The 15,984-nt window shown below is 43.0% G+C and overlaps 1 protein-coding gene across 1 annotated transcript; it reads right to left on the bottom strand.

Annotated features, from left to right (window-relative positions):
• Window positions 1-3,120: 3,120 nt before the first annotated feature.
• Window positions 3,121-14,726, bottom strand: CALM1 (calmodulin 1). The gene is made up of 6 exons (XM_038137813.1): window positions 14,514-14,726; window positions 11,530-11,560; window positions 10,421-10,564; window positions 8,321-8,427; window positions 6,727-6,862; window positions 3,121-6,500 (listed from the first exon to the last, which is right to left on the bottom strand). Exons 1-6 carry the CDS (start codon window positions 14,514-14,516, stop codon window positions 6,472-6,474), a joined length of 450 nt encoding a protein of 149 aa, XP_037993741.1. The 5' UTR covers window positions 14,517-14,726; the 3' UTR covers window positions 3,121-6,471.
• Between the last annotated feature and the right edge of the window lie 1,258 nt (window positions 14,727-15,984).

The following is a 15,984-nucleotide window of genomic DNA, read 5'->3' as shown; positions in this document are numbered from 1 at the left end:
TAGGGTATGGATAGAATGATGCATTCAAAGGGAAAGTTGCAATGCAATGCTTAATACACTGATGGAAAGATGCTGAGGGCAGTATAGAATGAGATAAGACAGTGTCATGATGTTTTACAGTCACATTTGCAATAGGCCAGTCTTGAGTTTCATGGATAACCTTAATTGTTTGAGATTTTTTAAAAATTTGAGTACTTAATTTTGTAGCTCTAAGACCATTTTTCTTTGATAGTGTTTTCCACATGTGCAAGTGTTTAAGACAGAAAAGAATAATATCCTGAGCTAATTAAGAAATTACCTTCCTCTACAAATTAATTTGATAGAAAATAAATCAGCAAGGCTATTTTCACACTTCAGCTATGCTTTTGTAACTGTACGATAATGCAAGATATCTTATTTGATACTAAAAATCTGGTTTACTTACTGACTTAATTTACTGATTGAATCTACTTGTCTTTAATTCAGGTATGTAAGGTGGACAGCATCATACACACTGATTGTCAGGGCATCTGGTATATTTGTGGGGAAATTTTTATTTATTAAATATCCAAAGAAACAAATTAGTTATTAGGAAGTATCTATCAAATTTTATGTCAAAACTGATTTTGTTGGTGTTGCACAGAGATTCCTAGACAGCTAAATACTCAGGGCTAAAATTTCACTCCACAAGATAGTCAGTAAAACCTTTATGAAATCATGGTCATATTTTGTCTCCTAACAGAATGTCTGGAGGAAATTATTCTTTTCAATATATATTTTTAAAAAGCTGAGAACAAGCAGAGCACATTTGGCAAGTTCTGAACAGCAGCAAGCTGACAGCTTTTCCAGGTTGTATATTTTCAGATAAATATGAAGTTAGCATGGAGCAGGGTGGAGCTATGGGGAGCCAGGAAAACTGGACAAAGTGAATAACAGCATCACTGCTAAAAAAAACAAGGAGGCCACAATTAAATATTTATAGCCTTATGGACAACAAATACTCGGCAGGACAAGACTACGAAGCAGTCCCATGGACAGGTATTCTTTTTACTCTCCCTCCATCCATTTCTTTCATCATACCCTTTTTCAAAATGCTACACTGACAGCATTATCATTGCCAATCCCACTGCAAACTCATAAAATGGGGAATGCTTTTTGATGCCTTCTTATGGCTTTCTCAGTTGATTCAGTTAGTTCCTATTCAAATACTGTGCTCATTTTAAATGCTGCAAACTTAGAGCAAGCATGGCATTTGTTGAAGAATCTGTTTTTTAAAGGTATCATATTTAGAGATCTAGAAATAAATAATATTCAGAAATAATTTTGATTAAATTTAAGATGATTAGAACAGTTTTCATACTGTATTTCAACCACTATTTTAGGAGTTGTTTTTGTCAGGAAAACGCTGCACTGGGAATAATTCTTTCAGTATTTCTGTGGATGCTGACTTCTAAGGCAACTGAAACAAAAGAAGCTCTTCAGAGGATATCTGTACAAGATTTCCCAGTCAGTGAAACTTCTGTGAAAGATCGAAAACACCACAAATGAGGCTGTGGTACCCACTGCCAGGCAGATCTAGCTTTGTCCCTCATCTACAGGGATGCTGTAAGGAAAGGACAACTTGCAACCTCTACTTGAGGGTCACTGGTGGTAATGCTGGGAGATTTGCTTCTCAACTTTCTGTAGCATTGCTCCACGGTGCTGGTCTCCACAGGGATGTGGGAGAAATTTAACCCCATGATACGATTTTTTGTATTAAATGTTTGCGGGTTTTCCTCCTGGAGTATAATAGTTGGAGAGCCAAAAGGGCTGTGCTGTGCTTTGAAGTGTGCTCTGCTCCTGGTTACAGTCATCAGTCGGATGGAGAGCAACACTCATTTACTGCTAGATAACAACTCTGCCTAATCATCTATGAGACTGTAAGAGGTTTTCTTGGTGTCCACCTAATCAGCAGGTCTGCCATTTATTGGGATACTTGTTCAGTTCAAAACCCAATTTATTACTGTTAAAGAAATTACCAACTCTTTTAAATATCCTCTGACTGCCACCCTAGGATACTCACTGATAGGGGTTCTTAGAAAATATAAAATCCACTAAGTACTTGTGTCTTCATGCTAAGTTTCCATAGTCAACAACATCAAGAATCTTTGGAATCCCAGTTCTTTACACAATTCATTACTTCACAACCTTGTATTTGGATTTTTAAAAAAATCCAACATCATTAATATTTTGGAATTGCAATACTGTTAGGAAAAAATCCCCACACAACTTTGTATGTTTCTCTTGCTGATTTTAGAGATCCACTCACTCTACTTGAAAATAAAATATTTGGTTTCCTAAATGTCAGTCAGGAGAACCAGGGCATCAGCCTTCATTGCCAATGTTCACTTGATTGTTGTATGTCTGTGTATCAGAAGAACATGCTGTGGTTCTATCACAGTCCCATGTCAGATTTCCCTTAGCAAATTGAAAAAAAACCCTAAATAACAATAAAACACCATAACAAACCAACCAAACAACAGCCCTCCCCTCCCCCCCCAATGAACAAATAAACCAACCAAACCAAAAAAACCCAAACCAAAGCACTATAAAATAAAAAGAACCCAAATCCCAACTGGATTGCAGCAAAACAAGTGTTGCAGTTAGTTTCGTGGCAGGGGATAAGCAAGCTGTATTAACTCTGCTATTTCTAAACCCCAAGACTGTGGTTTTAGTCTAGGATGTTGTCATCTGGGAACAAGAATCACACTCACGTCACACCCATGCTGCACTCCAGGGCCCAGGACACAGCCTCACCCGGCTCCACGCTGCCCTGGGCGGAGCGCAGGGCCTGGCAGCCACAGCACTGTCCCCACAGCACTGTCCCCACAGCACTGTCCCCTGCCCACAGACCAGCCCCACAGCCACTCATGCACCCAAGGCATCAGGAAAACATAGGGTCCTTTCTTAAACAGTTTCTTAGAATGTCTGTGCTTCTGAGGCTGTGCAAATGAGACAAATGGTTGGGGTTTAGGAATTTCCTACATCAGTAACCCTCCCCACCCCTCACTCCAGCCCACCCCAGCAACAGAACAAATGCCCCATACCTGGAGGTGTTTCGATGCCTGAATTATTAATAAAACAAGCATGATAATGAATAATCTATGTTAAGCATTTTCTTACCCTTTATTTTTTCATTATGATCAGAAGAGGAATATGATTAACAGCAGTTTAAACTTTAGCAGTACAATTTCAGTATTAAATATAAAACTACACTGCAAGTTGATGTGTTTTAAAAATGGTTATGTATACTCTAGCCTTAAATTTATGTATCAAATACAAGTAACTCAATTGTTTCTTGCCTTGACAATTAACATATCTAACAAGTTTCAACAAGCCAGACATCCATCTTTTCCATTAAAAAAAATAAGCAAGCACACCAACTCTTATTCATAGCAAGAGGGGTAAAGACTCAACACTTTCCTGAGTGTTGTGCAAATAATAACAGGTTCAAGAAAGTCAGTTAAATAAATGTGATGATAAACCTAAAGCTAAGCTGGAGGACCTTTTGATTAACTTCATATTTCATATATTATTTGCATCAGTTGAGAGCAACATGAGTTACAGAACTTCCATGAAAACAAGCCACTTACAAGCAGGTGTTTAAGCTTGATCAGTTTATTAAAAGGATTATATGACACGGTTGCCTGCAATAGCAGGGGACTGGATCTGATGACCCAGGAAGTTCTTTCCAGTCCCATGTTTCTAAGCCATGCACCAAGTGTATCCAGCCCACACTTTCACATTTGGAAAAAGCCAAAGCCACACACACACACTCACAGGAAAAAAAAAAGTTTAAAAAAAATTAAAAAAGACCTTGATGACACCATTTCATTTTTCTAGTTATTCACTATGCAGAAGGGAACAGAGCTTAAGTCCTGTACAGAGGATACATTTACTCGAGGTTGATGTGGTACTGAAGTCAGTTAATAATTAGATACCTCCAGGCAGATTCAGTTACAGGGCATACCAACACTGCACACTGCCAGACAATTTCTAATCAAGCCAAGAACCTCTTGCAGGATGAGGTCTCTGCTAGCAAGCACAGAGCACACTGAGTAAGCTAAAAGCAGCTGTTCTTAGGTGAACTACCCTACCAACCATGAGTGAATGACAGATAGATGGTAAGAAGCATTTACCTACTAGACAAGATCTCTGCACACCCAGGCAGAAGTAATTAGTTCAGAGCTGCACCATTGTTCCTACCTTGCCTGTCTCTTGAGTACATTCTCTTTAGAACCTGGTCTACAAAGTCAGTGCAGCCATTCTGAAGCACTACAAAAGCAGTAGTTTGCAGCTGCTATGCAAGACTCTACTTTCAAGTGGTAGTCAGACATTCCCATCATTGAGGCCAGTTTGCTTGGACAGCATTCACAGCCACAGTATTAAGCCTTTGCAACAAACAGATACCTAAGCAATTGCCTACATTCAGCCCATCTAACTTTTAGGCACTTGGTTAAGGTGTCTGGGTCCCTTGTCACCCAGAACTCCCCCCACCCCCCAGGGGAAAAAAATAAAAATTGCTGAAGGCAGGCAGTCTCAATTGCCTTCTGGAGGTGTCTCTGGACCCCCACTGAGCAAATCAAGTTCTTAACACATGCACCTCAGTTAGACAGGATGAATGGAGACTTGTATCTCTTCCTAGAGATGGTATAAATACCCTGCAAAATCAAATGCAATCAAACAATTACTGTTTTCAACCCATTACATTTGGAAACAAAAACTTACAGTCAGTAATTATGCTGTAGTCCCTCCCTCCCAAGCATAAAAGCCTTCCACATGGAGGCTCTGCTTAAAAAATAAGAAAAAAGAAAGAGAAGAAGCATTCTTCTTTCAGACAAAGAAGAGTGCACACGGCTGCTTTGCCACTCATTCATGGGGAAGCTGAAGGATCAGAGAACACTTATTCAGAGAACTGGAATGACTAAGCACTGCTAGTGCATGCAAAGCAGAAGTAACAAGATCGTTTTTAAATTAACCCTAGTCCTCTTCTCCACCCCACAAAATTCATGCAAGCATTTGAAAAGTCAAGACATAATAGCCCCAGTTTCCAAAAAGGCTTAATTTGGTTTTTTAATATATACTGTAAAATGTCCTTTTGATTACTTTCTGCGGGCAGATAAATGCATTTTTGGCATGTTTGAGAATCACAGATATCTATGAAGTCCATGCTGTTTAAATTCTCCCACTAGTTTTTATAACCTGTCAAAAAACATAAGCAACCTATACATGTTTCCCCAGTATTGACATGCATGCTCAGAGCTCTCCACTGTAGTGAAATGAGGTGTTACTTCTGTGCTGATAGTTGACGAGTCAGCATTACACGACTTTGAGACCAACTAAATTAACATTGTCGTAATATGAAAGGCAAGCACAAGTTCATTTATTTATAGCAAAGGTCTTGGGTTACAGGAGGTCAGTTCTTGCCATCTTGAAAAGATAGGGGATAACTTATTGCATACATGTGCATTATAATTTAGCAGCAAGTCATTCATAGAAACACTTCCTTCCTACTGCTTTTTTGGTTTATTATCTCAATTATATATATATATTTTAACTTTACAAAGCATTTAACACCACCTTTAAGTTAATGGTCTTTTATTGGAAAAAAAAGACTAGCATTTACAACTTGGAATGGACATAAACTGTAATATCTTGAACAGCAATGTTGATAGTTGTGCTGAAGTCCACAGGCTACTCCGCCAGCTCCAAGTCATGGTACAGAAGGTTTTAAAAATATGAGAGTCCAAAGATGCTCCCTTGGTGAAGGTTTCTTTTAAAAATTTTGTGAACGGTAACAGCCTGACACCCGTTTCACTATAGTGCAATGCAGACAATGTTAAACCAGTATTTTAACACAGACATGCCATCCATAGTTAAGATCATCCTATTTTTGGAGCACACTGCAACATACAGGAGAACCAGTCAACCTTTAGGGCATTTTCTTTAAGTTTTGCATCCTTCAACCATTTTGCTGCATACCATCCTGAGGTATAAACCAATTTTAAAGTAAACCAGCTATGACAATTTATACTACAAATTGAACTAGAATCCACTATTGAACAAGAGAGTGGATCCTTTAGGTTTTTTTTTTCCTTTTAATACACATGTCTGACTGTGCTCAATTGTCAAGCTGCATGCATGAAAAACTGGCCAGCCCAAACAGTGTAATAGTCATTAGCAAATGGAACTTTTGAGTTCACTAAGTGCTTCCTTTTTTTTTTTTATTTTCAAGGTAGTACAATTATTTATATTGTAAAACTGATGTTTAACTTTATCTTTTAGGGACAGGACCACCAACCATTACATGCAGTTTGTGGACAGAAGGTAATTTGACATTCAGTTTTGCTATACAGAAACAGAATGAATAAATGAACATTTTTTTTTTGCAAGAGGTAAGTAAAAGATTCAATTTGATTCTTCTAGAGGAAAAAAGGTGTAAAGGAGGTCTCTTCACTTTGCAGTCATCATCTGTACGAATTCTGAAAAGATAAAAAGTCACTTTGATTTACTGTCTCCAGCGTACTTCAAATCAAGAGTCTAAAACACAGTTGGCATTAAAAAGCACCTTTTACTGCAGCTAAGGTTTTGTCCACAGAAGTGAACAAGCAAATAACTAGTGTCTCAAGTGTTAAAAATTAATGCCCTATGCAACAGGCTTTCCTCAGTCTGAACAATAGTTTTGAGTCAAGACAAGCATATTTTTACCTTCATAGTTGACTTGCCCATCCCCATCAATGTCTGCTTCTCTGATCATTTCATCTACTTCTTCATCTGTTAGCTTTTCTCCTAAGTTTGTCATAACATGGCGTAGTTCTGCTGCACTGATATAGCCGTTGCCATCCTATGAGAAAAGAGTTGCACAAGACCATGAACAACAATCCTGACATTGACTAACGTGGAAACTACAGCTAGGTTTCCAGTAACTGCTTTTGAAGCAGCCTTACAGCACTTGGGACAGATGTACAGACCTGGCACACTGTACAAACTGCAGCATGTATCAGTCCCACCGCCTTCTGAGGCATGCATGACACCATATCCTCCCATACAATTATTGTGCTGTAATAACAACTGCACGCCTGACTTGCAGCTGTGATAAGGTATTTTTAACGTTTTTAAAGAGCTTTCAAAAATAAACACGGAAACAAAACCAAAAAAAGTGTTTGTTTAGTCTCTGCTGCCTAAGCAAGGCCAAAAAGAGACCCACTTCCCCACCAGCAAGAATGAAGTAAACTTTCTCTTCTGCGTTAACACTACCTCTATAACCAGACTGCAACCAACTATGTTAGGCTTCTCAGATAAGATAAAGAACAGATCAACGAAAGCATTTAAATTCTACTCACAAGGAGTTCTGAGAAGTTTTATGGCAAAATTAAAAAGAGGAGAGAAATAGACACTCTTAAGCCAATGTCCCCATTTGCAACATCCAAACCTAAAGCTCACTCTGAGCCACTTCAGAAATTCCATACACTGGAAGAATACACTATCTTAGAGCAGGATATTGCCATCACCAATAGATAACCTGCCTCAGTGGTTTTTAACACTAATCTTGTCTGCAGAAATACCCCCATATTTTCAGCACAGTACTAGAGACTGACACTTTTTTCTACAAAAAGTAGTAAAGTCTTCTTTCACACATGCACATGCATCAGCTTTAGAGCTGCACCAGCCACTACTCCACACAATTCTTGTATAACATCCGTTATGCTCAAACAACCCAAAGAGGGGAACCCCTGTTCTAGAAAACTGACATATGCCCAGGTATTCTTAAACAAGGTCAAGGGAGCTGAGCTCTTAACTTTTCAGGAAAGCAACCTCAAACTTCATATTTTGAAAAGACAACATGCAATGCTTTGTGTCCCTCCAAATACTGATGACATCATCTTGGCTGCAAAAGCTTCCATGGGGTAGTATAAAACCATGTGCATCCATGCAAATGTTTCCCCATTCCCCCCAAAGTCAAAAAGTACAGAAAAATCCCCCTCTTCTACCCACAGGTCTCAAAAAAACCCCACCCCCCCTGCCTCCACCAAGCATTTAGGTCTGCTAATCTCTGTTTCTAAGGAAAAGCCAGAAAGTTTTCCTCATGGATGAGCCTAAACCTTAGATCTTGCTGTATAAAGCAAGTAGAACCAGGCTGCAACAGTCCTGGTTCTATATTCAGAACAATCTCTCTTATGTATCCAGTGCCTCTGTTTCTACTAGAGGACTCTTTCTCCTTCTAGTCAAGAAGAGAGAAAACACTAAGGAAAATATAGACATCATTATTGCTTTTGAAGAGTAGCTGTACTTTTAGTAATACCTTGTCAAAGACTCGGAATGCCTCACGGATTTCTTCCTCGCTGTCTGTGTCCTTCATTTTTCTGGCCATCATGGTTAAAAATTCAGGGAAGTCGATAGTGCCATTGCCTTAATAAAAAGAAACCTTCATAAATTAAACTTCCAAGCTTTTCTTCACTAACAAACAAACAAAAATCTGGTATTTGACTTAGCCAGGGACAAGACTGCCGGATGCTCTGTTAACAGTCCAGAGGAACTGGTTCCTCTCTCTAAATTGCTGCCACTGCCTTTTTGCTATTATAACATGCAGCAGCCACTCTGTTCCAGCACAAAATCAACTGCTGCCTTCTTTCAAGGACAAGCCACACCATTTGCCACCAAAGCCACAAGTAAAATGCCAGTTTGATGCGTCAAGGTTAACCAATAATGAGACTTTCTTTTTATTTCAAATAATTACCAAAAAAATCAACATTTTAATTTTTTTATAATCTCTCAATTGTTGTGTCTTCCAGGAAGAACACTTATTAAGCTGCTATTACAATCCAAGGTTATCTACCATTTGGGAACATCACTCATAACTAAACTGGAAATACTTTTTTCTTTCTAAAAATCAACTACCTTATCAACCAAAGTTGCACACAGCAAAAGCAACAAACCATTCTAACGGGCAACAAGGACCTGCAAATTACAGTGACACAAGAAAAGCTGACATTATTTGTTATTACTGATAAGCTTAGCTGTAGGTGTTCTTACAAGTATTTTACAGCAAAACTGAAAATTCCTGCTGACATCCAGGCCTCACCCCTGAGATTAAGCTCTTCATTCAAAGCAAAGATTTAAATTTCAGGCTGCATAAAGCTAGGGAATAAGTGGTATGGTGAAGAAACTCAATTTGTATAGTCAGGATTCAGCTCTATATGCCAAAAAGGCACATTAAGTAGTTCACAAAACCACATTAAACAGTTCACTGTGCAACTACGATCTACCCATTGATTTAAAGAAGCATACAAATTCATTGTGCAACAAATGAAGTTTAGGAAAATCCTTGCATCCTAGGATTCCAGCCTGAGACATACACAGCTATTTATCATCATGGCCAGCTTTACATACCAGTAAAATACAAACACAGATCCCACACTCAGCTTTGAAAACAACCTCAATGAACATGCAAAAGAATAGCAAAGCATTCTGCTGTAACCCAAATTTAAACAGTCGGGCAGGCATACTTATCTGAAGTCCTCAGTCTCCTTCTGTTTTAAATCCACCAGAGCAGCATTTGGTCTGCAGCCTAAAGAAGCTACTATACACAAATTCTACATACCACTGCAGACACTGAAGCTTTTCAGTTTCTGCAAAAACCTAGCAGCTAAAGTCAACTTACACTTTTTTAAGAAAGCAGTTTATTTAATATGGCTGATAATCCAGTAATTTATACTCTTGAATATACTTTCACTCTTCTTTTACAAAATGTTTACAGAAAAATCACTATGACAACCTACATGCAAGCCTAGGGGCTTGACATCCTTGAGCAGGGGAAATATTATTCCTTTTTAAAACTGTTAGCCTATGTGGAGTTCACAAACACAACATGTGTTTCAATATGGGCTCTCTGGTGTTCATTTAAAATAGTTCTGTTAGCCTTGATATGGGAAGGGTTTTCTGCCTTTATCTCCAATAGCCCCTCTCTATCCATTAGGCATTTAATACATTAGATAGACTATACAATCTTCCTGCTGTGCTAAATTTCCATTGAAAACACTATTCTACTTCTAATACATTTTTTGCCTTGGCCAAAACCACAGACATTGGTAAAGCTGACAAAACACATACAGAAAAGCTGAATGGAAAGACAGGTTAATGGCAGGTCAGGGCAAGTCAGCAATAGGAAGCCTGTGACCCATAAAATATTAAAGACAAATAGCATAACTTTGTCTCTGCCCATTGCCTGTTTTTAGTCTCATGAATACTGCTAGCATCTTTGACATCCTTCTGGGTTTAGAGTCTACCCAGCATTTTGAACCTCCTACAAGAGCTCTATGTCACAGTCTTGCCAATGCAGTTTAAGCCCAGGTGTGGAGGTCATACACATTAAAGATGATCACTGCACCTTCCCAACACTTACCATCAGCATCTACCTCGTTGATCATATCCTGCAATTCTGCTTCTGTTGGATTTTGACCCAGTGACCTCATGACAGTTCCCAGCTCTTTTGTTGTGATAGTACCATCACCATCTTTGTCAAATAGGGAAAAGGCTTCCTTGAATTCTAGAGGCAGAAACAGTCCCAGTGTTTAGAGACATCACCGGCATGAGAAAAACCACAGACTAAAAATGCACTCTACTGACAAAGCCTGGCACAATTCTAAGAAACATCTTCTCTTTTTATCTAACTGTCCCTGTATTGAGAGAATTAACACTCTCAAATACAAATAAATTATTTACAATACCAACACATAATTTTCACAGTAAATTCAAACTTATTTCATGTGGCTATTTATCTGCATTTACAACTCTGTAATTCATTTCCATGCATCTGCATCTTGCCTGAGGCACAGTTGCTCCACAAACAGCAGCTGTCTGAAATAAGGGAAAGGAGCCACTGGGTTCCCTTAACAATTAACAGACTTAGAAGAACAAAAGCATTGTCATTTACCACTTATTTTCAAGTCAACAGACAATAAGAATTAATGTCAGCCACAAATGGGGAACTGGTCTTCAGAAGGTCAAATAATGCTCCTTCTCCTGACCAGCCTGAATTACGGGCAGTTTATTAAAAGATTTATTTAAAAGACACTGGCTTGTAACAATGTGCAATAAACCAATCTGAGGTTTTTGTTGCCATTTCATTTGTAGTTGATCTTCACTCTATTAAAGAGTACCTAGGTCTCCTTTGACTCTAAGTAGTTCATACGAGTCTAGCAATTATTTCTGTTTGTCAGAAATCTAGGCGAACTTGGCTCAAGTCTGAACATCTTAAAAAAAAATATCATTATCTGCAGTCGAAGGAATAAGAAGTCTAAATTAAGAGGCAATGAACCAGTAATCTTCCAGAATATTTTTGTCTGTTTTTTTTAAGTTTGGGATTTTTTTAAGTGACTGCTTTTCAAAAGTGGTAGTACAGATATAAAATTGTCAAAGATGTTGTTTTCCACAATGCTTGAGATAATATATTTTCTTTTAGTCACAAGAGCTAGCAAAAAAAAAAAAAAAAGTTATCATCAAAACACTTACCAGCAATCTGTTCTTCAGTCAGCTGATCAGCCTACACGAAGAATAGAACATTTTAGAATACTGTTTACCGCTAGCTCTGTCAAGCCATGAGGCACTTCCTTTCAATTCCAGAAGTGATTTATCATTACTTTCATGAAGTCACTTTCAAACCCTGGAATTCTTTCTCTACAAAGAGACTGCACTCACCTACACCATGCAGCTCATTCCAAAAACATATAGGCTAACTTGGTTTGAAACTGCACATGAAGAACCAAACGCCATCCTGCAACTTGACGAATCAGATTTGGTGTGGTGAAGGACACAGGGCAGGCTCCTTGCAATTGGCCAGAGAGGCACAAAATCCCCAATGCCTCGGGTCAGGGGTTTCACAGCCCATGCCATTCCCAGCAGTGCAGTGTGGGGGTACTGCACCCGCGTGGGCTGACGCGTAGCCCATCGCTCCCGCCCTGCCCGCCCTCCCCGCTGCAGCCTCCAGCCCTCTGCCAGCCCCCCAGGAGGGGCTCTGCTGCAATATTACAAATTACATCTCAGTGCTAGAGAGATTTCTGCCACCTCTGACAAATAAAATTAGTTTTCACGCATCATATTATTTTCTCATTCAGCCAAGCAGTTTAAGGTGCCTCATCCTGACATGCAGGTTGTTTTATATATAATTTTAAGTGGCAAGATTTAAAACGCCTGCTTATGACCTTCTGTACATCAAGGGGCACTGCTGCATACAAAGGTATACAGCTCAGTGGGCAATCAAAAGGGCTTTCTAGAGCTTGACTGTGATAGCCACATCCTTCCAGAAGCCTCTCCCTATGTATGGATAGAGCAGCACAAAAAACTCCAATTTGGACTCAAAGGAGCTAACTACTTCTTTATGGAAAAATATGCCTTTTCCTAGTAAAGAAAAAGAGCATTTTACATGCCTAATCACAGATACTGAAGAGTATGAGGTAGTAATTTGTTTTAAACACATTTTACTGGACTGTTTTTACAAATAGAGCAGAGAATTTTGTAGGTCAGAGAAGGTAGGCAAACCCTTCTTGTCCTAAAATATTAAGTATAAAAACCATCTAACTGCAGCAAAGAGCAACAAATACAATGTAGAATTAATCAGCTATGCAATGTTAAGCTCTCGTATACGGGGAAAGGATAGGGTTGAAAATCTTCTCTACATGTTAAGGAAAATACACAGATCTCATCCATAATTAGGTAGGGGGTTTCTTTTATGGTCTGTATGTAGTGATTGAACAACTCCCCGCATGCAGTGGGTTGGAGGAAGGAGAAAAGGATAGAAATGCTAACAGCTAAAGAGAGTCTTCGTTAATAACTGCAGAAAAGCTTGTGCTCAAAATCCGGCTCGACTTGCTGCACTGTTTGTGATTTTCCAGAAAATGCGAGGTTTCACTTAAAGATTATCTAAGGAATTTACATAACAGACTCACTGCCCTGCAGAACAGGAAACAGAGCCACACCTTGGCAAAAAACCTCCAGCCCACAGCACCAGTTCATTGCCCCATTAATCGGAGCTCGCTGAACGTTTTTAAAATCATATTTCAAGTGGGGAAAAAAAAAAAACAAAAAAAAAACCCCACAAAACAAAACCCCAAAACCTTCGCACACCGGGTGATGCCCGAGGACACTACCGAACCCTACATTGCCAAGGGGTTCACCTTCCCGAGCAACAGGCACAGCCACTAACTATACCCTTAGCACAGCTACAGGACAAAGGTACCCAGCCAGGGCTGGAGCCATCACCCCACCCAGCCAAGTCATCAAATCCTGTCCTGGTGATGTCAGCCTTCTCCTACGGGAAGGGGAGATGCAGAGACAGAGTCGAGGAACACCCACATTGCCAAAAAGCGATTAGAGGTCAGTCTGCAACTGTTTCTCCGCTCTCGTAGGAAGCGAAAAACCGACGGGAAAATCCCAGCCCTTCCTCTCGCTCTCTTTTGCGAGCACCCGGCAGATGATGCGATGCGTTCCAGTGGGCATCGCCCGGCCGGCGGGGCGGGAGACTCGCAGCCCGCCGGCGCAACAGGCGCCCTTCCCGGCCAGCAGCCACCCACTGCTGCAGTGCGTCCCCGTTTCCCCTCCCTCCCCTCCCTCTCCAGCCGGCAACCACACCACGTCCTCATCATTCAGCCGCGAGGGCGCCCGGGCTCCGCGGCCAGCTTTCCCTCCCCATCGCCTTTCCTCCAGCGGGCGGCTGGGGCAGGAGCTCTTCCCCCGCAGCCCCTGGGGAGAGGGGAGGCTGCGAGCCTCCCGCCCCGAGCCCCCCATGCAGGAGCTGGGCCGCTTCCAACCGAGCAACTCGCACAGCGCCCCGGTCCCCGCGGCCGGGGGGTGCGCGGGGGCCGGGAGGAAGAGGAGGAGACATGATGTAATGCAGACAAGCGATGGGCTTCGCCGCCGCGGCTGCGTTTTTTTGGGGGGGGACTGGGGAGGACGGCGGGGGCGCAGTAGCTGCAGCGCGGTGCCCTCCCCCGGCCGCCCCCCCGCTCCCTGCGCAGTGCAGCTGGTGCCGGAGCCGAGCGGGATCTTAGCCCGCAAACCCGCGCCCCGCCCCGCAGCGCGCCCTGCCCGGTGCTGGGGCCGTGGCCCCGGGGAGACGCGCCCGGCCCTTTCCGCAGGGGAGGGAAGGCGAGGCGGGGCGGGAGGGCGCGGGGCCGGGGCGCCCACACGGCAGGCCCGGGGAAAGGGGAAGGAAGCGGCGGAAGAGGAAGGGCCGCAGCCCCGCGGCGATCCCGCGCAAGGCGGCGGGGGGTAGGGAGAGGAAGAGTCCGCCGCCACCAACCCGCTCACCCCGCGGAGACCCGGGCGGGAAGGGCCCCCGCGAGGCTCCCCCCACCCCCGCTCCTCCCCGGGGACAGCCCGGCTCCACCAACCCGACCGTCCCCAGCTCCGCAAGCGAGCGCACCGCGCACCAACCCCCGCGCCAGCCCGGGCACCCCGTGCCGCGCCCGGCCGGTCGAGCGAGCGAACGAGCCCCCTACCATGGCGCGGCGGCGGCGGGCCCGGCGGCGGCTGCACGAACTGCGCGACCACGAGCGGCGGCGGCTGCTGCCTCCTCCCGGCGCGGCTCACGGAGTGCTGGGGCTGTGAGCCTGCGCCGCCCGCTATATACGTGGGGCTGTATCCCTCCGCCGGAGCGGGGCCCTTTTCCCTCCTCCCGGCGCGGTATGTGCGAGGTGACTGCGGCGGGCGGCCCTGCCCCCTCGGCGGCCCGGCCCCTCCCCTCCCCCGGCGGGGCCGCTCCCGCAGCCCCGCGGCCGAGCGCCCCCAGAGGGGCGAGGGCAGCCCGGTGCCGGCAGTGGGTCTCCTCTGCCGAGCGCTGGTGCCGGCGCAGCCCGCGCGGAGCTGCCTCGCCGCCGGGTCCCTGCCGGGTCCCCGCCGCTGTCCAGGCTGGAGCCCCCGGAGCGGGGGCATCTCGGCCAAGCTGGTGCTTTTTTTATTTTCTAGACAGCATCCCCGCCGGCGGGGCGGGCCTGCGCTCCCCGGGGAGCCCGGAGCGGCACCTGGGAGAGGATGATGGCGCGGGGACGGGGGAAAACGTTAATAAAGGACTCTTTTCGATGACAAGGCGTGTGTGACAGCGACTGTAAAACTAAAATGTTGAAGCGAGCACAGCTGCCTTTTTATTAATCATTGGGCTTTTGTCAAGCACCAAAATCCTGGCGACGGCGAAATTTAATCCAGAATCGGATGGTCTACATCTGAGGCGTCACTTCAGCCTCTTCAGAAGCCTGCAATTGAGAGGCAGCAAAAGAATGTCCTGCTGTCAAAGTGTTTTCTTCATTTCTTCCCTGTCAGCTCTGAGGATTTTGTCCACACTGGTAATAATCCCCCACAAATATTGTAGTATTCACACTGTATCTCCTTTAACCAGCATGGAAGCACAAACATGGACCCACTTTGGAATCTAGGATTTTGGTTCCATTCATAACAGTTTCCCTTAGATTTTGAGATTTGTTTTAGTTCAAGATACTTTTATTTGAAGGTTTTAGTTTGGGCCTCTCTTTGGATTGGGAGGCTTGCAGTATTCCCTGTGTGGTCATAATTCTGATAAATCTGCTAGCTGTATAGCAAATCTTTTGAAATTCATTTGTCTATTCTATGATTTTGAAAAATCATGCATATTTTCAGTGTTTGGAATAAAGACAAAATCGGTTCTGTTTAGTTTCAATAGCTCTGCCACTGAAGTTACAATTTATTTGCTTGCCTTTCTGGAACATAGAGACAGGTTGGCAAGCACAACAGTTACCTGTTTGCAATGTAGAGGGATTTCTCAGCAAACAAAATAGCACATTAAATGTGTCACAGTTTGGTTCCCAAACCATTCTAATATTTGTATAGCAACTGCTGTAAGAAATGGTGTCAGAAAACCAATTTGCAGCTGGCTAGTCTGCAAATGATAGGTTAATAGACAGCTTCCATTTTAGATGTGGAATGCCCATCCTCCTATTT

The sequence above is a fragment of the Motacilla alba genome, chromosome 5 (assembly GCF_015832195.1).
Source record: "Motacilla alba alba isolate MOTALB_02 chromosome 5, Motacilla_alba_V1.0_pri, whole genome shotgun sequence".
In the NCBI taxonomy this organism is placed as follows: Eukaryota; Metazoa; Chordata; class Aves; order Passeriformes; family Motacillidae; genus Motacilla; species Motacilla alba.
Note: the sequence above shows the minus strand (reverse complement) of the source record. Positions and strands in the feature narration are given on the sequence as shown.